General features: G+C 41.0%; 1 protein-coding gene across 1 annotated transcript in view; it reads right to left on the reverse strand.

Annotated features, from left to right (window-relative positions):
• Positions 1-26,987, reverse strand: part of Enpep (glutamyl aminopeptidase) — a 65,141-nt gene that overhangs the window by 4,344 nt on the left and 33,810 nt on the right. The window contains exons 9-18 of the mRNA XM_021157699.2: positions 26,788-26,853; positions 26,506-26,657; positions 19,273-19,352; positions 10,181-10,314; positions 10,000-10,055; positions 7,626-7,776; positions 6,771-6,844; positions 6,554-6,658; positions 6,298-6,468; positions 2,682-2,822 (exon numbers count right to left, since the gene is read on the reverse strand). Coding sequence (XP_021013358.1) covers positions 2,682-2,822; positions 6,298-6,468; positions 6,554-6,658; positions 6,771-6,844; positions 7,626-7,776; positions 10,000-10,055; positions 10,181-10,314; positions 19,273-19,352; positions 26,506-26,657; positions 26,788-26,853 — 1,130 coding nt within the window. The remainder of the gene's footprint in view (positions 1-2,681; positions 2,823-6,297; positions 6,469-6,553; positions 6,659-6,770; positions 6,845-7,625; positions 7,777-9,999; positions 10,056-10,180; positions 10,315-19,272; positions 19,353-26,505; positions 26,658-26,787; positions 26,854-26,987) is intronic.

Genomic DNA, 26,987 nt, shown 5'->3' on the forward strand with positions numbered 1-26,987 from the left:
ACTTTATATGCCCCAATATAGGGGAATGCCAGGGCCAAAAGAATGGGAATGGGTGGGTAGGGAAGTGGGGGGCGCTATGGGGGACTTTTGGGATAACATTGGAAATGTAATTGAGGAAAATATGTAATAAAAATATTAAAAATAAAAAAAAAACATGTGGCTAGCGTGATTCCATGTGTATCTAATAAGCATTCATAGAGAAACGACTCAAGAATAGACACCGATCTGATGACAGAAGTTATTTCTGACCAATTCCATTTTATAGATTACTTAAACACTATTATCGCCCGCAGTTTCTGAAGAGTATACATATTGGTGTTGTAAGAGGAAGACGGGAATTTTTAAAAGGCAAAATGTGTTTGTTGCTGCAGTGAGAGTCTACGAGTCCCATGAACAGCTGCTAATTGCAAGTCATAGTTTTTCAAATGGCCTATAATTTCTGCATTATTATTCTTGTTTGAGTCTTATAAACTAAAAACTAAGAGAAGTATTTGGGAGTTAGCAACAAATGCATCTAATAAAAACTGCAAATACTTGTATAAACACTACCAACGCTCCAACAAATTATGTTCATCTCAAGGGCCCAATATCGTAGGAAGTGCAGAAGCATTCTATGTCTTTTTCAAAGTAGCTAAAACTACAGTGAGAATTCAAGTATATCTTAAATGGCTTGAAAAACTTAGGTGAGATCGTCTGCTTTGACTTAATAAGTGTAAACATAATATTAGATCATATAGAAATTATTTTGATATACTCAAAACTTATAATAATGCGCTTATTAAATTTTCTTGAGATATTTATGCCATGTTCATTATGTCAAAATTAATGAATTTTTTCATCTGGGACAAACTAACATCAAATTTGATCAAACCTCACTGCTGCCCTACTAAGCTCACTGGTCCTCAGAGTTTTACCTAAGGGTTGAGGAGACACAGGGTGAAGAGTCATTTCCCATAGAGACTAGAGCTTTGTGCTTAAACGGGAGAACACAGCAATGATCTGGCAAACAGCAGTCATAAAGCTTAGTAGGAAAACAGATTATGTATTTGAGGCTAAAAATAAATTGTTCAGAAACACAGGCAGAAACAGCACTCAATCCAAAATTTGGAAAGCATTTAGAAGTTTGGAAATATTTGAATAAAATTTGGCTCATTTCTATTTAACTTGTCTTTTATAATTTTTCATAGGGAAATTCTATTTCTTCAAACCAAACATAATTAATGATGCCTTTTGTGTAACAGACATGTGGCTACTGTATGATGTTTGTGTGTTGGGACCATCTGCAATAATATCTCATGAATGTTAGAGCAGCCCATGATGAAGAAATATTGAAAGCCTCGGGCAAGGCTTATGGGCATAGCTCTGACAATGGGCAATCAATTCACTGCCCTTGGAAAAAGGCTTAGTTTATAAGATCTAACATGTTTACTCTAAAGCCAGATGTTTATGGTCTCTATAAGGTCTTTTTCTACTTATTAATTGTTAAGTTATATAATAAACACAAGATATTTTTATCTTTTCACAATAATTTAATAGTAAACATTGTGTTTTATTTATATAAGTTTCTTGCACCATATATAGACTCGGAGTCTTTCCGGTAACTGAGAACATATAGTAGGTAACCCATCTTTATAAACAGAAAGTGCTCCTCGCCCAAGATTAACTCACATGCTCAGATGGCATGTGCTTGTTGAATAGGTTTGCTCAGTTTAAACCAAGTCTTTCACGGAAGTAATTACAAACAGGTAAACCATGGACAGGAGCGTGCACATGCGCGCAAGTGCACACACACACACAAACACACACACCACGCATATGACACACACACACAGAGGTGACTAGACCAAGTCTCCACCCACCCCACCTCCCAAAGTACTATCGCCTAAAAAAAATGTAGTTCTCTTTTTAAAAATATTCAGAATACTTAGAGTTTATTATCTGGTCAAGGGAGATGAAAGTTCTGGGGACATAGGGCTCTTCTCGGAGCTCAACTCCAGGAATTTTCATCTAGTTTTCAGCAAATAGTAGCTGAGAACTAAACACCTATCTGACATTTTGCTATGCAATGGTATAGTGTGGAGAATTATATGAATTCATTTATTATTACAGTTTTTATGTGCACTTGTGTTTTACCTTCATGCGTGTCTGTGTGAGGGTGTCATATTCCCTGAAGCTGGAGTTACAAACAGTTGTGAGCTGCCATGTCGGTGCTAGGAATTGAACCCGGATTTTCTGGAAGAGTAGCTAGTGCCCTTATCCACTGAGCCATCTCTCCAGCCCCATATTAACTCATTTTAATTAAACAAAAAATAGTGCAATTTAGTTCTTTCTCTCCAGATCTCAGAATCCTGTGAATCAACTAGAAGCAGTAACTTTAAGAAAAATCAATTGTTCATACCAAGTGACTTCTTTTGTGATTGGGTTACCTGGCTGGGGGAGAGTATAGGGGACTTTTGGGATAGCATTTGAAATGTAAATGAAGAAAAAAATCTAATTAAAAAAACAGAAAGAAAGAAAAATGAATTGTGCCTAAATGAACACACCCAGAAGAACAGTAGTGTGGCAATATGCCACTTTGGTGTGGTACAGAGGTCAGAGAAAGCACAGCCAAGACAAAAAAAATGGCACCTGTAAGGTGTGTCAAACAAGGAGGACAAGAGGCTGTTATCTGATCATCTCACCTGCTGACCAGATAGTCCCAGTTGAGTTGTATCCAATTCCAGGCCATGGTCTTCCCATAGCTGTTGTAGGAGATGTAGCGGATGACGGTAAATACATCCTGAGTTTTAATAATATTGGGGTCTTTGAGCATTTCCAGATACCTAAGAGAAGGCAAGAAGAAAATGGCTTCAAAGTGAACTTTGAATTGACTGTTGCTTAAAGTTTTCCCAGCTTTCATCCCAGCAATTCAATTCTTGAGGTGTCAGCTGACAGAGTGAGTTAAATATGGCAACTGGGGAAAGATGGGTTTTGTTTGTTTTGTTTTGTTTTTTAATTTAATTTTATTTTTAATTTATTTTTAACACTCCATATTCCATTCCCCACCCCCCATCCACCCTTTGTCTGCTCTACATCCCTCCTCCCCACCCCATCTCCACGTGGATTCCCCCACCCCCCACCCCACATGACCTCTAAACTCCCTGGGGCCTCCAGTTTCTTGAGGGATAGATGCATCATCTCTGAATGAAGCCAGACCTGGAAGTGTATGCGTGTTACGGACCTCATATCAGCGTATTTAACTGTTCTTAAAAAATAACCTCAGGGCTAGAGAGATGGCTCGGTGGTTAAGGGCACTGACTGCTCTTCCAAAGGTCCTGAGTTCAATTCCCAGCAACTACATGGTGGATATAACCATCTGTAATGGTATCTGATGCCCTCTGGTGTGTCTGAAGACAGCTACAGTGTACTCATATACATTAAATAAATAATTAAAAAAGAATAACCTCTAGTTTTGGTGAGTACTGAAATACAAACACCTAAATCTAATAATTTAAATTTAGCTAATATCAAATATTAAAATGGTTATTGAAAATTCAATTAATTTAAAACTTAAGTCATTTTAGAAATATCAAAACAAACTAAATTTGAACAACTGCTCTGATAAAGACTAATTATTGAATACAAGAACTTACTTAATTACTGAATTACTTATTTACTTAATTTTTAAAAAGTATATGTAAAGAAAAACTTAAGGTCTTATTCTATGGAACAAAACTTAAACTTTGCTTGCTAATATAAGCTATCTAGGTATAATTATAGTTTAATACAAATAAATCTAGGATAAATTAAAGAAAAACAAATAGATGTTTATCAATTGTTATGCTGTGGTGTTAACTAGAGTTGACCTTCTAAGTCTATATTGCTATTAGAATTATTTCTATCTGAAGTCACCACGTGTTTTGTTTACTGTGAAAAAGGCTCCTCAAAAATATCTACTGCTAATAATCAGATACATTTTAATAATCTTCTTGTCTCATTCAATGGCTTCCTGCATGTTGACTTAAACCATTCCTATTTTTAGGGGAAAGAAGAGTTAATAAATACATTTAAAAGATTACTGTTCAACTTGAGATGTGAGGTAGATGAGAGAAATAGCTCTTATCCAAAAAGAATGAAATGTATAGATTTTTCTGACATTTTATACTTTATCAAAGTTGAGCATACTTAATGCTGGAGTCTAGATGTAAAATGGCCCCAAAGGTCTATAGTTGAAAGCCTGGTCCTCAGCTGGTCATGTATCAAAAGTATCTGCACCATGATGGTGCCATCTTCATCAGTCGATTCATCCATTGTGATGAATGCGTAACTCAATAGGCTGTGAAGAGGTCCTGCTTAGGAGTAGATCACTTTGAGGGGCATATGTTGTCTCTGCTTCCTTCTCTGTTTCTCCCTGTTTCTTGGCTGACACGTGATGAACAGCCTTCCTTCTCCTGACTCCTCTACTGTGATGTTTTTGCCTTCTGTCAGGACTGAGAGTATTGGAATGTGAACTCAGATCTTTAAGCCATGAGTCAAAATTAATCTTTCCTCACTTTAAGTTGTTTTCTTGGGTGCTCTGGCACCGCAGTAGAGAAGGAAGACATTTGACCTGAGAAATTTATCATAAATGAGACAGAAGAAAACTCAAGTTTTAAGGTAAGCTCATATTCTGTGGGACATTCGAAAATGCCATGGTCTCCTTTCATTCTACAAGGAAAAGTACTGTAGATCAATATTTAATTGTGCAATGCCCAGCATGGATTGGGAGCAAAACAGGATGATGTACCTCATAGGCAAGATGAGGTGACGATATTAATTGGTTTCAGGAACACCCTTGTTGCTTTGGCTTGTCGGTTGTGTAGGTGAACCCTTGACTTATTTTCAGCCTCTAAAAAAGATATTCAGGGATACTGAAAAAGCCCTTGGGCAAACTAAAGCATTATACATCACAAGCACTTCATGATCAGAAGACATGCCTGTGACCACAGCATTCCTCTCTAGAAGACAGACAGTATTCTAGCAGGTAAAATGTGACTGGTTAAAACCCAGTAGACTTGGCCCAGGATCAACTTAGATCAATTCCTTGTGGAAGACCAGGAAGAAACAGAGCATCCCTCTCTCCATCACTACAAAAGGATGTGTGCCTCCTTTGTATAAAAGGAAAGTATGGGAGTGAGAAAACTCTCCGATACTTACTTTCATAGACTCCATAAACTAGGGTTTAACAATTTATTTAAAAAACAGACTTGCAGACAAAACCAGCCAGCATCTGTGGTTCCTCATTGTACTGACTTTTTAGTCCCAGTCAGATAGAAAGCTGAGGTGGCTACCCTTTTAGGCACTTGTAGATGTACGCATAAACCTGGTTTCGCGTGAAATACAGCACGTTTATCACATGCTCGGAGAAGCAAGGAGTTCCAGAGAACCCCTCACTTCACCCCAAACTTGCTGCCAAACCTCACTTGGTTATGGTCATCACTCAAGGTCTAAAATATATTGCTTCAAACTCACAAGTAGATTACAAAAATCATTAACCACTCAAACCACTTTCTACAGCAGATACGATAAGGGGGTACAACTTGTCTTTCTCAAGGAATGTCTTAGGAAACATTTTGACACACTAAGCCACCGAAATTCTAGAAACTATACTGATACCGTGGGCCCTGAAGGCAATTCGTTTTTCTTTGTTGTGCAATCTTCTCCTGCACCTGCATCCAGGTCTTGCTAAAGCATGCTAAGTAGTTACTAAATTCTTTAACGCATATAATTAGCACCATGCCGCCTAGCATAATGTTTTGACAAATGTCAAGATGGTCATGTTCTTTATTTAATCTAAACCAATTTTACTTTAGTTATTTAATCTTTTATTATTATGATTTTATGTGTACGTATCTGTGCACCACTTTAGAGCCTGGTGTTCATAGAAGCCAAAAGAGGCCATGAACTCCTGTGGTAGTTATGTAGGTGTGAGTCACCATGTGGGTGCTGGGAGTTGAACTGGGATCCTCTGGAAGAACAGCCAAGTGTTCCTAACAGCTGAGCCATCTCTCCAGTTCCTCAAATGTATTTTAAATTACACATTAAAACATGTCAGGCCTCGTGGAAAGCAGAAACAGGGAGATGGCCTTAAGGTTAACCTACAGGGCCATCCTGTGAGACCCTATCTGGAAAACAAACAAACAAAAAGAAAGAAATGAAAAAATAAATTACACAAAAGTATACATAGTAATGCTTAAAGGCTTGCCTGGTATGGACAAAGCATTGGTTGTATTTAATCCCCAGGACCACAAAGCAAACAGCAAACCGCGAACAGTTTACCTTGCCAAGAGTTTAACATCCTTCACTGAAGCTAACCCATAGAGCAGTTTTTCTTTCTCTTGGGCAAGCGATGTTTTCTGATACTGCTCTAGGGTATAGTTCCACGCTGCCTCATTGCCAGAATTCTGCATTCCATAGCGGTACACAAGCAGCCTGAGGTTTACCGGAATACTGCAAGAAGAAACAAAGGCATTTTCTGTATTTATTCACACTTTGTTTCAAATCTTCTCCACAGGCAAACAACACAAGTAGTCACCTTGTGCTCCCTTTCAGCCAGGACTCAAATAACTGGGAAGCGTTGCCCAAGGCTTCTCTGTCTCCCATCTTGCATGCGAATCCTAAGATAGAGGCCCGGAGTAACCTTCAAAAACAAACAAGCACAGAGCCAGGGCCTCAGCAAATGTTCGCTATGTCTTAAAACACAAATACACAAATGTTAAGTGAATATTAGTTTTTAAAAGGTAAGAAATAACTTTGTGATGTGGCTTCCGGTATCCTGCCATCCCAGCAAATCTGCAACGCGCTTCACTTGGCCTTGAAAGTACGTCTGAAAGAGAAGCACAGGACACCATGAGTAAGAACTTGCTACGTCTCTGAATCTCCTGTCAATAAAGAGCCCCCCTTGTAATCTTTCCCCTACTAGACCTGAGAGGTTTGGATCAGTGCTTAGAAAAAGAATTTGGGGGCTGGTGAGATGGCTCAGTGGGTAAGAGCACCCGACTGCTCTACAGAAGGTCCGAAGTTCAAATCCCAGCAACCACATGGTGGCTCACAACCACCCGTAATGAGATCTGATGCCCTCTTCTGGTGTGCCTGAAGACAGCTACAGTGTACTTACATATAATAAATAAATAAATCTTAAAAAAAAAGAAAGAAAGAAAAAGAATTTGTTTAAAATTGCAAGCAGCTTGCCAAAGTGCTATGGAAATGACAGAGAAAAGGTAAGTAGAGATGAAAAATAAAACAAAAATATCAATGTGGAGGTAATATAATTTTTTACTTTGCTGTATTTTGTTAAAATAAATTAAACTTAGCAGGTAAATCCATTTCAAAGCGTCTTCTAATTTATAATGTGTTAAATTTTTAAATAAAATAGTCTTATAGTCATTTTGATATTAAAATTGATACCTTTTGGAGACATACAGAAACACAAATACTAAATATTTTAAAGTGCAAAAGATCACACAACCCATCTGCAATGACCAGTCATGACCTCATCTCTTAATTTCATGTGGTGGATAGAGATTCCCCAAGAGGTCCTTCCCCTAGGAGCCACCCCAATCGACGAAACATTTACATTTGTGGTATACTAATAACATTAACGTCACCTCTATCATGGGGTACAGCTCTCTGTCATCTTCAAACATGCTAATGATGTAGCTTACAGATGAAATGACTCTCTCCCATGGTAGGAAATCCTCTTCTGATTGGAGATACATGGTCAAGTTCAGAGCTATTTTATAATTCAGAAGTTGAGCTCTGAGAGAGAAAATAAATAAGACAATTAATTGAAAACCAGACTTTCAACTGAAAGGACCAGTGTGGTGACCCTAGCATTTCATGCTCGTGAGAATTCCTCTGCTAAGTAATTAAAAAACTGTACTTCGGAGCTAGAGAGATGGCTTATTAGTTAAGTGCACTTTGTGTTCTTACAGGAGACCACAGTTCTCAACTCCCCCCCTCAGTGGCCTCAGAGCTGCTTAGAATTCTAGCTCTGGGGATCCAATGCCCAATTCTGACCTCTGTGTGTCCCCACACATATGTGAGTGTACCCACACAAACGCACACAAATAAAAATAATAAAATAAATACTAAAAAAGGAAAGAAAAGAAATTGCATTCATTGTTGAGACTCAACTGTTGAGACTCAACTGATACCACCATGATACCATGATACCATCCATAGTAGTCAATTCTACAAAAATTTATGGAAAAGTATTTTTTTTTAAGTTTAGTACAGGAGTACTTGAGAAAAAAATCGAATAGAAAAACAGCTTGTATTTTGAATGTTGATATCCAAGAAAATGCTAGTCTCATCTCTCTGTGGTGAAGAGTGGTGACTGAGGAAGACATGGATGCTCAAGTTCCTGAGCATAAATGGAGACTGAAGGCTCAGCCCTAAATCACACATCTCTACATCGCCCCGTAAGGTACAGGGAGCACTGCAGAAGAGCTTTGGAAGACACATCTTTGCTGTTAAAAATCTAAGGGGCATATATTTCGATCAAGTGACAGAATTTGATAGGAACTTGTACGAAAAATCATCTTTGAGGTTCCATGTACCTATCTTCTCCCTGATCCTTACAATAGTCTTCTGAAGTCATCTCCAATCTTCTATAAGGAGATTGACCCAGGCAGTGGTGAGGAAGGAGGCTTGCTCCAGCTTCTACAGAACCAGGATGTTAGTCAAGCTCAAAGCCCATGGAAGAAGGGCTAACCCTTGGAATTTAACCCTGGGAAGACTGATGGCATCTTTTGACTTCCCATAAGTTATCTAAGGAGTTCACGTGAAATGTTTCTCCTTGTTATCCTAGCCAACCAGCTATCTCTATGCTTGGCTAGTAGCTATTGGACAACATCTCTAACAGTCACACGTTCTCCTGAGTGGGGTTCAGATGCCCATCCTCATAAGAGTGTTTCTTGGGCAGTATGGATACTAATAAGCAATGACAATACAGTACTGTTGGAAAAGACACAGAGTGAAAAATTAATGCTTAGCCCAGGAAGAACCCAGAAGATGCTTCCAAAGGAATTAGCATCTATCTACTCTCATGTTAGCAGGGTGCAAAGCTTCTGAAAAACTTTGATACCAATAATCAGCTGAGTATGTAGCTCCTGCAGAGGATCAGAAACTTAATAAATAATTATTAGGGTCAGGGGACCTGAAAAAGTCGAGAAGCCATGGTCACTGTTCCTCTACTCCCTAATCTAGATTGCTTCTCTTTCTCTAAGTTCGGGTTACTCTCAGGTCATGAAGAAGAAAAAAAGTCAAATCTCTAAAATGGTGTCTGAATGCTAGCCAATGCTAGCTTACCATGGCTTGTTCTTGTCCTAATAACCTAGATAAGAACTGACAATTCTAGTTCAAAATATCTAGTAGTAAGTGTGGGCTCACAAAACTGAAATACACTATGCATTTGTTAAATCAAATTCTGAAGGTATATTTTAAAACTATGTCATTTATATTTCACTTGGTTTTTTTTGTTTTTTTGTGTTTTTTTTTTGAGGGGGATGGGCCTGCCACTGTACACACGTGGAGGTAAGAGGACAGTATATTGGAATTATGTCTCTCCTCCTGTCATGTGGGTCCTGGGCTAGAACTCAGGTCAGCAGACTTGGCAGAGGCCACCTTTATCCTTTGAGTCATCTTATCAGCTCAAGGTACACTCTGATCCCTTTCAAACATCACTAATGAAGTCAAAGACCCTGATCTGGAGTAACTCATACTCAGTTCTAACAGAGAAGGGGGTTGGGATGGGAAGGTATTCTATGAATAGTTAACATCAGTATTTGTCATTAGGCTCGTATGAATTTAAAAAGGAAATGAGCAAAAAAAACCCAAAAAACAAAAAACCAATAATGCTTAAAATACAGACATTTGGATGTTTTCAATTAAGAAGTCAAATGTGATTGTAATTAATTCTAAAGACATATGGGAAAACTCAGGGTGTTTTGAGTGACCCAATCTTAGTTTAAAACATACCTTGCCAAAGCAAAAGCATCATCAATAAAACTTGACCGGTCAGCATCGGAGAATCTCTGAAAGAAGAAACAGGGACGCCATGATTCTCAAAGCAAAGAGCATTGAGGAAAAAAATTAGTATTGCGAAAATGCTGTTCTTGCAACAAAATGACAATTGTTCATTAATCATGCTGTGCCTTACCGTGTGGTTTGAGGAGAGAGCCTCAGCTATCCAATCCCACGTCCCTCCTTCATAATTTACACGATAAAACCCAATGTGATCTGGGTTGATTTTGAGAAAAGCATCTCCGCTAAGATTAGCATTCAGAGAGATTCCTGTGGCAGTAAATAAACACTAATGAGAAACATGTTTGCATACACTGTAAACACGGAGCAATTAGACCCAGAGGGCAAAGGGAAAAAATAGGGAAGAAAAGCAATATTAGCTCACAGAGTCAAGTTTGATTTGGACCCAGAGCCTCTAAGCCTAATTCTTATTTAGTTGCCTGACTTTAGAATGTCACTGGGGTGAGCAGGATGAACAAGAAATACGTAATGTCAACAAGCAACCTTCTGTTTGTAGCTTACACTCCTCCCTGGCAGCAGCAGGCCACAGGAGCGCAATAACTTCAAGCTGGCCAGTCTTGCAGTGAAAATCAGTGGTGGACAAAGAAATCCGTGCCTCCTGGAAGTGATCCATCCATCCCCAAGTGTAAGGGATGAACAAAGTGAAGGCTTTTCACTGGGACAGCCCCAGGAAGGGCTGAGATGCCAGCATTTAAAGAACACCTTCTCAAAACCATCAAAGAAGCTGGACCTGCTGGCATACATTTACAATCCCAGCTACTTGGAAGGTGTGGCAGCTTATAGGCTTACCTGTGCTATAGTGAGTTCAAAGCCAGTCTGGATAACCTAGTGAGAGCTTGTCTCAAAATAAAACTAGAACAGCTCTGGAGATGTGAACCAGTGGTAGAGTGTTTGCCTAGCAGGACGGAGCCCCTGGGTCTAATTCCCAAAACAAAAGATATTAACATTGGAGGTAGTGGAAATAAGTACTGCTAAAAAGAACAATAATGTGAGCTTCACTACAATTTGAGGTGTTAAGGACATGCCACAATTGACTGGGAACTCAAATGCAATGTTCTTACTTGGCCATCCACTTCCTACTTGTGCTTTCAATTAGATTTGCCTTTGCAAGGCCGTCTACAGCCCAGTTTCAGCTGGATGAAATGGTGTTTCTTCATCAGTGGACTTAGCAAATTGACTGTCTTCCCAGAGTAACATCTAATACATGCATAGGGCTCAAGGATCAGGCTTTTAGAAACCCAATGCTAAAGGGAGAGGAACTTAAATTTTAGGTCAAATATACACCTTAAAAATAATACCTATGGCTCTCTCTTTTCAAGCCAAAGAAGATGCCCAAAGAAGGCCAAGGGGAAGAACTTGGCCCCAGCCCCCACCTTCGTGAAGAAACAGGAGACCAAAGAGGTAGTCAAACCTTTGTTTGAGAAAAGGCCCAAGAACTTCAGCATTGGGCAGGACATCCAGTCCAAAAGAGATCTAACACGCTTCATCAAGTGGTCCTGCTACATCAGGCTGCAGTGGCAAAGAGCCATCCTCTATAACCGGCTCAAAGCACCTCCTGCCATTAACCAGTTCACATAGGCACTGGAAGGCAGACAGCTACTCAGCTGCTTAAGCTTGCCCACAAGTACAGGCCAGAGACAGAACAGGAGAAGAAGCAAAGGCTACTGGCCCGTGCTCAGAAGAAAGCTACTGGCAAAGGGGATGTCCATCCTCCTAGCAGGGGGTCAATACCACCTTGGTGGAGAACAAGAAGGCTCAGCTGGTGGTGATTGCCCATGATGTAAACTCCATTGAGCAGGAGGTTTTCCTGCCTGCCCTGTACTGAAAGATGGTGATCCCCTACGGCAACATGGAGGGAAAGGCCAGGCTGGGGTGCCTGGTTCTACAGGAAGACATATACCTCTGTTGCTTTCACATAGGTTAACTTGGAAGACAATGGTGCTCTGGCTAAGCTGGTGGAAGCTATTAGGACCAATCACAATGACAAATACAGTGAGATCAGACACCACTAGGGAGGCAATGTCCTGAGTCCTAAGTCTGTAGCTTGAGTTACCAAGCTGGCAAAGGCAAAGGCTAGAGAACTTGCGACTAAACTGGGTTACAGTGTACACTGTTAAGTTCTCTGTACGTAAATATAATTACAAAATTATCTTCCAATAACTAATAGCAATAAACTGTGCTCTAACATCACAAGTATTCATCAGTATCACTTCTATACTTTCTCATTAATATATATTTTGCCTGCATGGAAAATAAATCATTCAAATAATAGTGTGGGAACTTACAATAAGTGAGAGTCTTCAAGGAGTTTAATATAGGAACCATGCAGGGAATAGGTCTGAGAGACAGCAGGCGAGGCTGGAAACGAAGCCCAGGGCTTTAGTGTTAATGATGCATGCCATGCCAAGGCATTCATCCTCTGGGAGGCAAAAACGCGGAGAAGATTGTCAAACAAGGAAATCACATGCTTAAGTCTGCTTTCCAGAAAACGGATTTTTGACAGTGCCATGGGAGAGATTGGGGGTTAGATTCTAAAAGGAAGAAGACCCGCTTGGAACCCAGCTGTAGTCACGTAGGACAAGAAAGCGTTTGAACTTGGACTGATGTGACCACATCAGTGGGAACAGAGCAGAGACATGTTAGAGGTAAACGCAGCATAGCCTGCCTCCTGCCCTGGGGGAGGGGCGAAGGCTCGCACCGTGGAAGGAGTGATGGTGTTGCCAGCACAGAACAGAAGGAGGCAAGTTTGGGAGGAAAGGTGATTTAAATTTTGGAAGCATTTGCAAAGTCTGGAAGATGTCCAGGACCCAGCAGTTTTTCATAATATAGAAGTCAAGTCTTCAACATGACAGTAAGTTTTCTTAGGGACCTTCAGGACAGGTACTTGACAAAATATAAACCCTCGCCTCGCTGGTGCAGTATTAATCTTCCTTTGTCATTTGGCCATGGGGAAGTTGTTGAAAGGAAGCTAATCTTTTGGCAACCTTGCTCTTTGAATGTTTGTATTGGGAGGAAAGTTTCTTGCTAAGGGTAAAGCCGTATGTTACTGAAGATAGAACGGGAACTTCTGAGTTGGACAGACCTGGGATAAAGTCCTTTCTGCGAGACTGGCAAGCTGTGTAACTCTGGCCAGATCACGTGACCTCCCTGTGTCCCAGTTTCCCAGGAGGAAAAACGGGGATTAAAAGTCCTTTTGGGCCTGTTGTGAAGATTGAGTAAGATAACGCAGATAACACGGGGTCACTTCATTTGGTGTTGTGTGACCAACAGATGCTAGCTATCCCCATTATTATGAAACAGGATAGGCTGCCAGTTCTAGAAATAGCCAAGCAAATATAAATATCGTTGAGAAGTTCCTGGCAATCCATCTAAATACTGCAGTAACTTATTGCGCTTTATGTGTACCCGGTTAAGCCTGTCTAACGTGACTGTGATTTTTCTCACTTTATAGATGAGGAAGCCGAGACCCCGGAAGTCAGTAGTTAAGGACTTGCTTCTTTGAGAACAGCTGACCACAGCCAACTCTAGGGTTGTTCCATAATGTAATGAAGCAAGTAGAACTGAACAACCCTTGTTGGCTTCTGGGCAGAAGAGTGGACATTCGCTTCTAGCTTGTTTTATGATTATAACACCAGCATGTGTTCTTTATGGGGTTCTTGAAAAGTACAGTATAAAGAATTCCAGGCAGGGTGGTGCATGCTGGTACTGTAATTCCAGCACTCGAGAGGCTGAGACAGGATAGCTGTAAATTCAAGGCTAACCTGTGCTACAGTATTGGCCCTGTTTTAAACAAAACCACCCCCCCCAATGTACACAATCATATAAAAAATTACTCATTAAGCTTAAATTTTAAATTTTCTTTGTATGTATACATATGAGAAGTTTCTACATGTGTGCACAAGCAGACATAAAACACTCAATGATACTCTACCTACTCTTTCTAAGATTAGTAATCTTTGGTCATTTGAAATTATACTACGAAATTTTATTTTACATATTTGAAAATGTATGTGCAACGACCACAAAGGACTCTCATAAATGATTATGTGCTGCAAATGTTGAAGAAATCATCCCTGGGTAGGGGCTCTTTCTAAGAAATTTCCCTCTCAGGGCTGGTGAGATGGTCCAGTGAGTAAAAGACTGGCTATACAGATGAAAAACTCATGCTGGGACCCCCAACACCCCAACATAGACACGCATCTGTAAGCCCAACACTAAGGGTAAGCAGAGATGAATTCCTCAGGGCTTGTGGCCAGCCAGTCTACCCAAAACACCCAAAACAGTGAGCTTCAGGATCAGAGAGAGATCTTGCCTCAAAAAAAATAATATGGAGAGCGCATGACCTCTGACGTCTATAGCCATATACGTGGTTGAATGTGTATGTGCCAGGGCACACACACATCTACAGTGTGCAGATAGATACACACACAATGAAAGAAAAATGTCTTCAACAAAATTGTGCTACATGCACAACCCTAGCTTTTCAAGAGACTGTTATCAGAGGATCATGAATCATGAGCTGAAGGCTAGCCTAGGCAACCTTGTAAGATCCCAGAATGATACAGGGGAGAATCGAAGAGAGATGGGGGAAGAAGGGAGAAGCGAGGAATTGAGTCATGATTGTGTAAGTTATACTTTCAGAGCTTCTCCCAGATGTCAGCGACTGATGCAGAGCATTTGCCTGCAAAGGAAGTTGGCTTCATTGGTTTGTTCTTTGTTTTTTTGTTTTTTTGTTTGTTTGTTTGTTTGTTTTTGAGACAAGATTATGATCCACAGCCCAGGCTGGTCTGGGACTTGCTATATAGCCTACGCTGGCCTTGAATGGATACCACTTCTCCCTCAACCCTCAGCTACAGTTTCAATACATAAGCCCACTCCTGTCAGGATGTCTTAGGCCAACTCTTTGACTCCACACAGGAAGTAGTGTTTTAGTCCCAGTCCTGGAGTAATGTCTACAGATACACCATGTTTAGACAAGATTGATAACTCCTTTGTCCTGTGACAACCTTCATTCCTCCTAAATGTTCGAAGGCAACAAATTGAAGCATATATATAGCATTCTATTAGATGTAGGTGAATCATTATATCAAAAATAGCAACTGATATCAAAGACAAAGAAAGCTGTACCATTACTATAACAGAGCACAAGATCTCGGAAGAGCAGACTAGGTAAACAATCCTCCACTGGGCGCATGCTTACCAAAGTCTTACCATGTGCCTAGCACTATTTATAATAGAAAGGGAATGAAAGATGCCAAGAGTATTTTACATTTTCAAGGACCTTATAATTTAGTTGAAAAAGAAAAGAGAGCAAATGAAGTTTCAATAGCAATGGTTAATTTTTCCAACCATTAATACTAGGAATCACAAGATTGACAAAGCTGCCAGCATCAGCTATGTAAGAAAAGTATTTGGAATGATTAGCCTAGAAGAAAATCCCAGTGACTGCAAATAGCAGCAGTAAAGATAGGAAAATATATATAATAAGCTCACTTTAACAGAGTTAAGACAATTTAAATGAAGGTGATTTGGGGTGGTGGTAGGGATGTAGGTTAGAATAGCCAGGAAACATTTTGTGTGAGATTTACTTCTTTTCTTAGAAACGACATATTTTTTTCCTACTGCTTAAAATATCACATACAATACTTGTGTAAATAAAAGATCCCGGAAGTCCTATTATTGGTGGGGGCATTTGTAACTGATGAATCATCAGGGTGTCCAGGAGCGGGGACGTGAGACAGGTAACTTGAGCTGCTCACCCATCCAGGATACTGGGGACACATTCGTCATCTGTGCCCTGAGCCCAAGATGTCCTCAGACAGGAAACAGGAACTCGTGGCACAGCCTAAAAATGGAGCAGGCACTTTGAAGTTGGAAGAGGTGTCTAATTTGTGTTTTGTTTTGTTTTTTTTCTGGTGATTCTGAAGTTTCAGCTGAAGGCAGGTTTGTTAGCTCCGTGAACACTGAGCCCACTTCATTCATTTATTCTCTCCTTCATATGATAAACAACCCCTCAGTGTCTGCCGAAGAAACAGTGCAGCAGCAACTACCAGAAAGGTGCTCATTTCCGCAAAAGAATATTCTTTGAGGGAGAAAGGCATAGATATGCCAATGGTGACACAAATGCTTTTAGACGTCCCTGAGAGGAAGAAGGGAGCAGGAAGCCTTCTCTCCTCTTGCTTTCACACTCTGCTCCCTGACTGAGCCACAGACCTCCCCATCCCACTACCCCATCCCCGTACTTGGTCAATCCTATTACCCTAAAACTCTAGTGAGCCTTTGAGCCTTGACCAAGGTGTTTTCTCCCATAGCAACCTTCCCTGGGCCCATTCATTTGCCCTGGCTCTTGTCTAGTGGGTGCCTTTTTACCACCTGCGTCATGGCAACAGCCTCTCATGGCAGAACCTGTGTATCCAAAGATCTGCCCTAGGCAGCAAGACTGCAGGATGGGAAAGGTTACTCTTCAGTCTTCTGCCTTCATTCCCAAACTGACCCCAAAACTACTTTTTAAAAATACCTTCCTGAGCTAAGAATGTAGCTCCTGGTGCTTGTCGAGCAAGCGTGACATCTTAAGACTCCTCCCCCCAGCATGGTATAAAGCCAGAGTACAGGCTCAGGCCCGAAATTCCAGCACTCTCAAGGTGCATCAGGAGAGTCAAGAGTTCAAGGTCATCCTTGACTACGTAACAAGTGGGAGGCTAAGCTGCCTTACGTGAGATTCTGTCTCAAAATAAAGCAAACCAAAAACTTGCCTCAAAGAATGAACTAATGAATTAAGGATTGAATATTCCAGAAATTCTTTCTAATAAATATATAACAAATACTAGAAGAATATTTGTTCTGAACTCTTGATATTTGTTTTCTGAGGCACTTGAGTGAGCTTCTACTATCTACAAAATTCTCTTATATGAAATGCTCACTCCATCAAAACACTGGGGAAAAAATAGTGTTAGAGTGGATGAATTATTCATGTTTTTAAATGGGTAAAGAGCAAATCAAGCGACTGCCAGGATAGTCTTCTGACCCTCAGCTGAACACAGTGACCAACGGTTTAGCTGAGGGTCAATATCCCAACATTCTTGTTCTGCTTTTTATTAGTGACAGGGGACATTTGTATTATTTCTCTTTCTGCCCTCTTCATTTTCTGTTGGCACATGGGCCTGTGAGTAGGAAAATGGCCAACAGACAGACCAAAAGACATTCAGCTTAGAGTTCAATCACAGCGTACACATGTGGTGTATTGAGACAAAAAGGCATCGATTTGGGATTTCTGGAAGGATCCAGAGTCATTGGCCACAATGTCATCACAATGATTAGCATAAACGATGAAGGGGGTGTGGTTTCCTAAGAAGGGGTGTGGTGTCCTATGGAGGAGGTGTGGTTTCCTGGTGTCCTATGAATATGTTTTCTGTCAGGAACAGCCCAGAGATGAGTTTTAACTTCATAATAGGAAGATGGGAGAGCTGACACTAGAACTGAACATGTAAGAGAGTTTATAATAAAAGCAAAAAAAAAAAGAAAAAAGAAATAGCAAAGATGAAAAACACCCAAGGCAGAAAAACTACTGCACAAACGATTCTAACAGTATTCTGTAGGATTTAAAAGATCCAAAAGAAGGACAGGTAAAGAAGAGAAGACATATCCATATGAAAATAGAATTATATATACATATATATGCATATATGTATACACATATATCTATTATCATTATGTAAGGGAAGGAAAGATTGATCCTTGCCGCAACATGAATGAACCCTGGAAAGTCTATGTTAATTGAAATGAGACAGTAGAAAACCACTGTTATACCAATTCACAAAACTGATCTCCAGAATAAGCTAAGTTCTCACTGGCATAAGTTCAGCAGTTGCTTGAGGCTTGGGTATGTGAAGGACAGATGATGCTAGCATGTAGCTATGAACTTATCCAAGAGGGTTGGATGATACACTTTATTTTAAATTTTGTATTTTGAGGCAGAGCTGCATACAAGCTTCCCTTGACTGCAGGCTGACCTTGAACTTACTAGGTAGCTGATAATGACCCTGAATTTGAGATCCTTTTGCGTCTAGTTCCTGAATGCTGGGATTATAGTTGCTCACCACTGCATCTCGTTATATGTGGTGCTGCTAACTGAACCCAGAGTTCTGTGCATGCTGGATAAGCATTGGACCAATTGAACTAAAACCCCAGCTCAGGTTATCCACATGAGATGGGCAATGTGAGGACAAATAACCAGGTAGAGGTAAAGGAATGTCAGATGCTTTGAGCTTCAAGAAACCCCAGAGAAAGCCTACAGAATACACTCTTCTTAGACCACATTCTCGTGGGACAGAAAGAAGAAATCCATTTTGTCTTAGATGAGAAGTGTTTTGCAACACAAAACACTTACGATGGTTAAAGCATAAAAAGCAAGATTCTCCATGACTTAATAAATGTGATACAAGATGTACTAAGATGGTCTCTGCTCTCAAGTGACTTGAATTCTAGCTAGAAGGGCAAAGTGCACAAATAAAATACCTAAAAAAAAAAAAAAAAAAAAAAAAAAAAATACCAAAAAAAAAAAAAAAAAAAAAAAAAACCTGACCCAAACCAACAAACAAAAGAGGAAGATTCCCCTGAGATTGATGCTAAAATCTCTCTTACTTATTGTTTTCCCCCCAACAATCTGAAGGTTTGTAATAACACCTCCTCGGTTCTAAAGAACCCTAAATATTTTAAAATAAGGAGAAGAAAAGTCAATGGAGAGAGAAGAAGAAACACATCTGCAGCTGATTTTTCTAACTGGGAGAAAACATGTAAAAAGCAGGCCATTCATGTAATATTTTAAGAATTTCAATGTCTTCCTTCTTTGATATAAAGAACAGAAGAGAGAGGAGAAAAGGAAGAAAGGACGGAAGGGTGGGGGCAGGGAGGAAGCCAGGAAATGTCGGAACCTAATGGCTTGATTTCCCAGTGATTGACAGGTAAGTAAAATTCCTTTGGCTCTGGCAATTTTTTCCTGTCTGCCATGATAAATCACTAAAGGATCGTGTCAAGGTGAGGAAGTTCTCATCGTAGACAAAAGTTTAGACTTGTGGGTAAGTTAGCTGAGAGATGACTTTCAGCGGAAATTCACAAGTTTTGGCTGAACCGCTGCCTTGCTGTGTTTCTGTTTGTTTCCTGAAATGCATCAATTCATAGAAGAAATGAATGTGTTAAGTAAATACTTACCTCCTTCAGCTAACCTATTGTAGACGGTGATCCTCGAGTTGTCATTATCAGCCCACCTGACTGGAATATTCCATGTGTAACTAAAAATTTTAAGAAGGAAACACTCAATCATGAGAAGCTTAAGTATCAAAATCAACCGATGAACACATTTTTTTCTTATAAATGATTGGCAGTGCGTAGTACACAACTCATACAGTCTATAAAATGTACTTCAGGGACAAAGATAGGTCATGCCAGAGTTCTCAGTTTCTATAAATCCACAAAATTTACGTAAAATTAGATAAGGGAGAAGAAAATCCAATATTCAGTAAAAAAATGCTTTGAAATAAATATTTTTGCACAACACAACTTGTATAAATGTAGCATTTGGCATCATAATACGGAGAGCCTCTGCATTCAAGCCTATGTAGGTTCTAGCATGGTGTTTTTTGTTTTTTGGGTTTTTTTTATCAAATTATATTGAAATTCTGCCTTCCTTCCCACTAAGCATTACGCGTTCATCTCTAAAATTCGCTTAGTAACTAACTGCAGCCATGACATCAGTGCTGCAAGGGAAACTCACCCCCTAAGCTTATTTCAGTGGTCTCCTTTGCTATTTAGTATTTCAGCCACATCAGTGGAGGAGAAAGGGGTGCCGAATTCATTCTACTGTTTGTGTCAGTTTTGTGAAATCAGAGGGTTGATTCTAGGGCCCCCAGCACACCAAGGATGCCCTTTAGCAACGAGCTACGACTTAACTTTTTATTTTGAGACAAAGCCTTTTTAGACTTCCCAGGCTAGCTTTGAACTCATTCTGCAGCCCAGGCAAGTCTTGAACTTGCCACCCTCCTGTCTCGAGTAGAATAGCTACATAGTTCAGGAGACCAATGGCTCCCTTGGCTCTCCAGTGACTGTTGTGGATGCTTCAGGCTCACCCAATGCCACCTCCTTACATTTCTCTCCCCTCCCTGACTGGGTATGCTTTCCAAACTGACTACGTGGCAGATGCCCTCAGGCTGCTGGAGCCTGAAAGCCCAAAGATCCAGGAAACATATTTCTCTGAATGTGGCCCTTCTTCCTTCATGGTGGATGGGTGTGGTGACAACCTATCTTACCTAATCTGCCAAGTACATCTGAGCAGGCTCCAGAGCTTCCCTGTAGTTGGCAGCCAGCGAGTCTCTACAGATCCAGCTTCGTACAGCACCCCTGCAGCTGCCCCCACCCCCACCCCCACCCCCACCCCTGCTCCCTCCGCCTTCCTAAGAAGTCACTTTCACTTGCCATCTCCAGGTCTGTTTTTAGGGAGCTCTACAGCTTCTCAGAAGAGGAACAAAGCAGATTGTAACAAATCCCTTTCTATATTATTGCCGTGCTGCTAGTGCAGTGCTAACCGGAAGAACAGTCGGTCTTCCCCATCTTCCCTAGCGCCAGCCTGACCCAACACGGAACAGCTGGGGGCTTCATGATCTATGAGCACAGTCTTTATATAGGGTGTTCTCCTCCCTGGGACTCTACCACACTAAAGGCTGGTAGAAGATGCGTTACTGGAAACAGATATAAAACATGCTATCCTGGGATGTCTAAGAGTGTCTTAAGTCAAAATGAAGGAAGGCAGTGGCGCTACTACTCTCTTCTAATTTTAGAATCCTGATATTGTACCTAATCTCTGCTGAGTAAAGAGAAAGATTTGAGAACATAATATGTCCAAGAGCAGAAGCCAAGTAAATGAAGGCTGTTACATGTTATCTAAATTCAGCAGTATCAGGGATCGTCCCTGAAGGTGTAATTAATGTTCTGACTGTCTTACTGGCTCCATCCAGGCTAAATATGGCCAGTCTAATTTTTGCCACTGACCCTGACTTAATCTTCTAAGATGGCACACCTACTCCCAATCTTCTGTCTCTTAATGTGGAATGGGCACCCAAGGTCCTGATAGGAAGAAATCCCACACACAGAGATGAGACATTTGAAGAGATAGTGGAGACCACAATATGACTCACATAGGGTTCATCTGAATGAGAGAACTTTCTGCTCTATGCTTCTCCTAATCTTGGATTAAGCAAACAGAAAGACACACTCAGAAGAGGTCAGTCAGCCCCAGTGTAACTGAGAGCATCTTCGCCTACCACAAAAGAGCAACTCAGAAGAGGGGGAGCTAAGGAAAGGGCCCGTCCTGCCCTGCCCACAATGTGCTGCTTAGACATTCTTATTCACATATGCTAATTATACAAGAGAGCAGGATGCCCGAAAGTATTTATTGCTGTCTAATATTCTGATAAGGAGAAACAGGAGGAAAGCTCGTTTCTGTTTGGAAATCTCTTGCTTCTTTGTTCAGTTACTATTGATTTGTAACAAACTGTTCTCAGTGAGGAAGGAAGAGCCGATTTTCTGTTTCTTTTCCTGTGAGTATATAATTCTATTTTATAAATCCAACACAAATAAATCTACTTTATGATAATTTTAGAGGATAAAAATCATGCCTCTAGGAATCACAATAAGATGCATACAATATCTGGTTAAAAACTTAAGAAAAAGATTAAGTATCAATGCTACAACTGTACTCTCTTGCTGAATAAAATTTAAAAATTTTATGGTAACATGATGTGTTTGGTTCACTTGGTTGTAATTTTTTAAGAGAAGGGTCTATATAGACCAGAATGGATAAACAACGAGGTTTATTTCTGGTTTGTTTGTTTGTTTGTTTGTTACTCCAATCCCTCTAGCTCAAACAAAGCAAGAGCTGTCTTTGCTTAATAAATCAGTGGCTACCCATGACATGAGGAAACAATTGCTGGGAAACCTGCCTAGTGGAAGATTGTTTTGCAAGACAGAGGATGTTGTTGCCTTACTCATTGTAACATCCAATGCACATGTTGTCACTGGAGGGAACTTGGGAAAATACAAATGTCATCTGTCAGTTTTCTCCCTCGGGTCCCTTGATTTCTCACTGTCCTAGCCAACAACATCTCCACCCTCCATTGTGGCTTGCATCCCTGTCCCAGGCTTTCCCTCCCTTGCCTCCCTTGCCCACTTCCCCAGTCTTCCTATGCAGCCTTGTAGCTGGTCTGCCTGCATTCAAATGACGGTCCCATCACTTCCTCTCTGAGCAACCTTGAATGAGTTGCATAGCCGCTTTCTGCCTCGATCTTCACATTTCCCTCCCATAAAATAGATACAAAGATCCAAAGGGTGTCAACAGCTCTATCCACTTAATCGGTGCTTGGTGGTGCACTGTATATACACGTGACAGCTTTCGACCTGGAAGCTCTGCCTACAAGCTATAATCACTCCCTTTTCTCACTGTAAACAGTAAATCCTGGGGAAACAAAGTCTCCTGTACACTCCCCAGGCCCTGCTCCTAATGAACCGAGGCTCAGTCAATCAGTTCTCAAGTAGGACAGGAGAGAATAGTTACTGTAAAACTTCTCACTGGATGCTTGTTACCCAGGTGAGGAGTGACTTGGAAATTTACCATTGAAAAGGTCTAGTAGTATGCAAGTTGGCCAATCTGCTTTCTGAGACACACTGGTATCTACAAAGAAACCAGTTTAATAGTTATTAAAGCTTCCACAATACCTTCCTCATGTCCGGTAATTCTCCTCCTTCATGTTGTAGTAACTTCTCCCATATAATTGACCTTGTGATACTTTACATGTGACGTACAATGATATAGAAATCACACCGAGTAACATCAAAATCATCACAAAAGAGGTGCTAGAGTCTCGGCAGTAAGAATTGAGCAGTAGTGGAGACCACACGGTGCCTGGAAGTAGGCAGGCCACTCAAACTGTTAAAAGTATAAAGGAGAGTTATAACAAGTGGGGTGTGGGTAGGGCTGGAGCAATGCGCAGGGACAGATGATGTGCAATGACACCGCACTCTACCCAATATTCACTTTGGGAGGGCTCAGCTGGACCAGAATGATGTCCTTAGAATAGTTACTGCATCCAGTGACCCTGGGGCTAGTCCCAGTGTTTGATGTCCTGATAGTCTGATTATCTTCCCGTCATTGTGGGGTGGAGTGAGGGATATGAGTTAGTATGCAAAGTAACTCTGTAACTGTGCACACGTGTCTACAGCCCTGGGACAAAGTTTGATGATGACTACGTGTCTTAGTTAAGTTTTTACTGCACCCTGGTGCTTTACAGACACCATGACCGTGGCAACTCTCATAAGGACAACATTTAATTGGGGCTGCCTTACAGGATCAGAGGTTCAGCCCATTATCATCAAGACATGAACATGGCAGTGTCCAGACAGGCATGGTGCAGGAGGATCTGAGAGTTCTACATCTTCATCTGAAGGCTGCTAGAAGACTGACTTCTAGGCAGCTAGGAGTAGGGTCTTAAAGCCCACACCTACAGTGACACACCTACAGTGACACACCTACTCCAACAGGGCCACACCTACTCCCTACAAGGCCACAACTCCTAATAGTGCCACTCCCTTGGCCAAGCACATACAAACGACATACTAAGTCTAATACTAATACTGTGGTAAGTTCTGAGATGATCACACTTTACTGGCTTTGTATTAAAGGCATTTTCTAAAAAGCTACCCAGTTAAAGAGGATAACATATTGGCTTGGGTTTCAGTTAAAATTCTCCAAACATCTTAACTCGGTGGCCATGTTTAATATTAGGGGGAGAATCTTGTTTGGTAAAATTGTGGGCTTTAGTTTTAACATGACGAAAATGTCTTTTGACCTCCTCTACACGTGGGTTTAATGTCTTTTGCACTTATTTACTTATTTATTCCATCTGGAGGGGCATACATGTGGATGTCAGAGGCTAACTTGTTGGAGCGGGTCCTCTCCTATCTGTGTGGTTTCCATGTGGGTCATCAGATTTGGCTGCCAGTGCCCTCCCCCTCTAAGCCACTGAGATTTATAAAAAATATACAAGAAATAAAAATGTAGATGATACAGATTTGTACATCTTAGTTGAATCTTCATACTTTGAAATTACTAGTTTGGGGGTTTTTTGTTGAGACAAGATATCTTTATATATAGCCTTGGCTATCCTGGAAATCAATCTGTAGACCAAGCTAGCCTCAAACTCTTGAAATCTGTCTATTTGTCCCCATTGAGTGCTGGGATTAAAGGTGTGTGCCACCACTGTCTGGCTTAGAAATAAAGTTTTAATTAGAAGTGTTTAGATGAACTTGGTCACATGTATAAGTTTATGTGTTATATATAAGATAACTTGATTAAATTTCAAAGTGAAGTGCTGCTTAAATGGTCAGGGGAATTTGCCTTGGGCAATTTGTACATAAGTTCATAATTAATAAAAAGTTTGAAGAGCTGGTGCTGAAAACCCTAGGCTGTCATATCCCTCCCTTGGGCACAAGCTTCTGGCCTGGCTCTTCAGTTTAACTTGACTAACATTACCCAATATGTTCTACTTTAACCACGAGAGGCACGGGCTAGTTCCCTCATGTTACTACTTCTGTTTCCCTTTAACAGTAAACATTTTCAAAATAAAATCATTCTCAGGCTTCTCTCTGGGTCACACGTGGACCTCTAGGGGAGAGTCTCGCCCCACCTTTCTTGGTGTGACTGTTGTTCTGTGACATGCAATTAGCCACTGAGGACTTCAAAACCAGTTCTCAATTCACAGAGGTCAATTCACAGAGTTTGTTCATTTCCATGTGATACACCCATGGGACCCAAGGACAAGCTACACACAGTATCCCTGCCAGCTGGGAAGGATGCAGCTCCTGCCACACTGGGTCAGGTCCTATCACTCGCCCACAGACTCTGCCACTGTGCCTAGCTGTTCACCCCTTCTTCGGACACTAGGCTTTTAGGTTTGCTTTCTTCATAGTTACCATCTCGTTGTGTCAGTTTTACATTTTTGGAGAATTTCTCCCAAATTTACTTCATTGAAAAATTTAGTCTTCCTTCTGGGTTCTCAATTTGCCTTTCGAAGGCACTATGTCTTGTACAATAAGCACAATAGCTTTTTTTTTTAAAGTCTGAATATTTCTTATAATTTTCTCTTTCTTTTTTTCCTTTTTTTTTCTTTCCATTTTTAGTTCCTGATTAATGTCCATAGAGTCGGGACTTTTTCATTTGTCCACCTTGGATGGTTTAAGCTTTCATGCTTAGCCATTTTTCATGTGTCTTCTAATTCTCCACTGTCTATTCATATTTAAGAAAGGAGAGTTGAGTTGATCACGTTGTTGTTCTGAGTCTGCATGTACGTTGTGTGCATCTGTCTGTGTGTGGGTGTGCATATCCACTTGTGTGAACGTGAGAGGATCCTTACCATCCACCGTATATGAGACAAGGTCTCTCTGTTGTCCACTTTCGCGTATGCGGACGGGCTGAGGATTCCGGGGAATGTCATGAGGCCACTATGCGTCTTACCATAGAGGTACTGGGGCTGCCAGTGCATGCTGCTCTATCTGGCCTCACATGGGTTCTAGGGATGCAAACTTGGACCCTCAAGCTTGCATGGCATGTCTGTTACCAACTAAATCATCTCTCAAAACAGAATTGATTACTCTTGAGGGCTTGGATGCTACCCCTTCTACAGAGGAGGAAGATAGGTTTTGGAAACAAGCCTCTCCCTGAGCAGTCATAGGGGAAGCCCAGCCCATGCTCCTTGCAAGGATGGCTTTGCTCCAGAGCCTCCACTGTGGAAGTCTTTGGCTGTCCTCTACTGTTTTAGTATATTTGGAGGGAGGTGGGGAACAAGCCATCTGGATTCCTGCCTGCTGTCACTGCCAGACAGTTGAGAGTTCTCTAACAGTGAGGGCAAGAGTGATGGGTGGGAATGAAGCGGAGGAGTAGGTCCGAACGGCACAGCCTGGACTCACTACTCAATCCATTTTTCAGCTCCTCTGTATTCTTTATTGTGCACTGCACACTGTAAGCGCAAAACCTGCCTAGGGAGGTCACTGTAATTATCTGTCAGCATCTTTCCCAGTTCCCTTTGGACCACGATTTTCCCTTTAGCCTTTCTCCCAGCATTCCATACTGCCCACAGCCAGGCCCACTCATGTTCAACACCATCCCGACTTTATTTCTTCCACTGCTTCCACTCTTTTATTCTTTGATGTCCACGTCCACATAGAAGATAAACGTTGGCACACGCTCAGTTCTGCTACTTGGCTAGCCTTGAACTCTCTGTTGCCTATAGGCTGTACCTTTACACTGTCATATGCCAATCATACCACGAAGGCTTAAGTGTACGAGCAGTATTTCTGCTGAATAATTTCTCCTGTTCTTTTAAAGTGAGTCATCTTTACCCGAGCTCTGACGGTGGCTGTGAAGGATCAGCTTTGGAGTCCAACAGAAAGCGTTTCTGGGTGATGTTCTGCCTTCCACTCACAGTGACCACAGGATAACCCATCTGGCTAGTCCAGGTGTCCATCACTTCTTTCACTGGCAGATTGCTTGCCTGTGGTTGGGAGGACAATGGAGCTCCATTAATTTGTAAATGAGGGGACATTAAAAATAATTAGTGATATTAAAATGTAAATCACTTCGGAATTGAACGAAGAAAGGTTTGCGGACATGGCCTTCCTCACCTCTTGCAGTGAATCCCAAAAGTCGGAAGTTTTTGCATTCGCGAACTGGAATTTTTTCAAGTAAATCTGTAAAAGATGAGTGCTTTAAAGGCCAGTCTTGGCTTTCCTTCACCCGAACCTCCCATAACTGCTCCTGGTGTTTCCATGGCATGAGATAACACACACACACACACACACACACACACACACACACACACCAT

The sequence above is a fragment of the Mus caroli genome, chromosome 3 (genome assembly GCF_900094665.2).
Source record: "Mus caroli chromosome 3, CAROLI_EIJ_v1.1, whole genome shotgun sequence".
Classification (NCBI taxonomy): domain Eukaryota; kingdom Metazoa; phylum Chordata; class Mammalia; order Rodentia; family Muridae; genus Mus; species Mus caroli.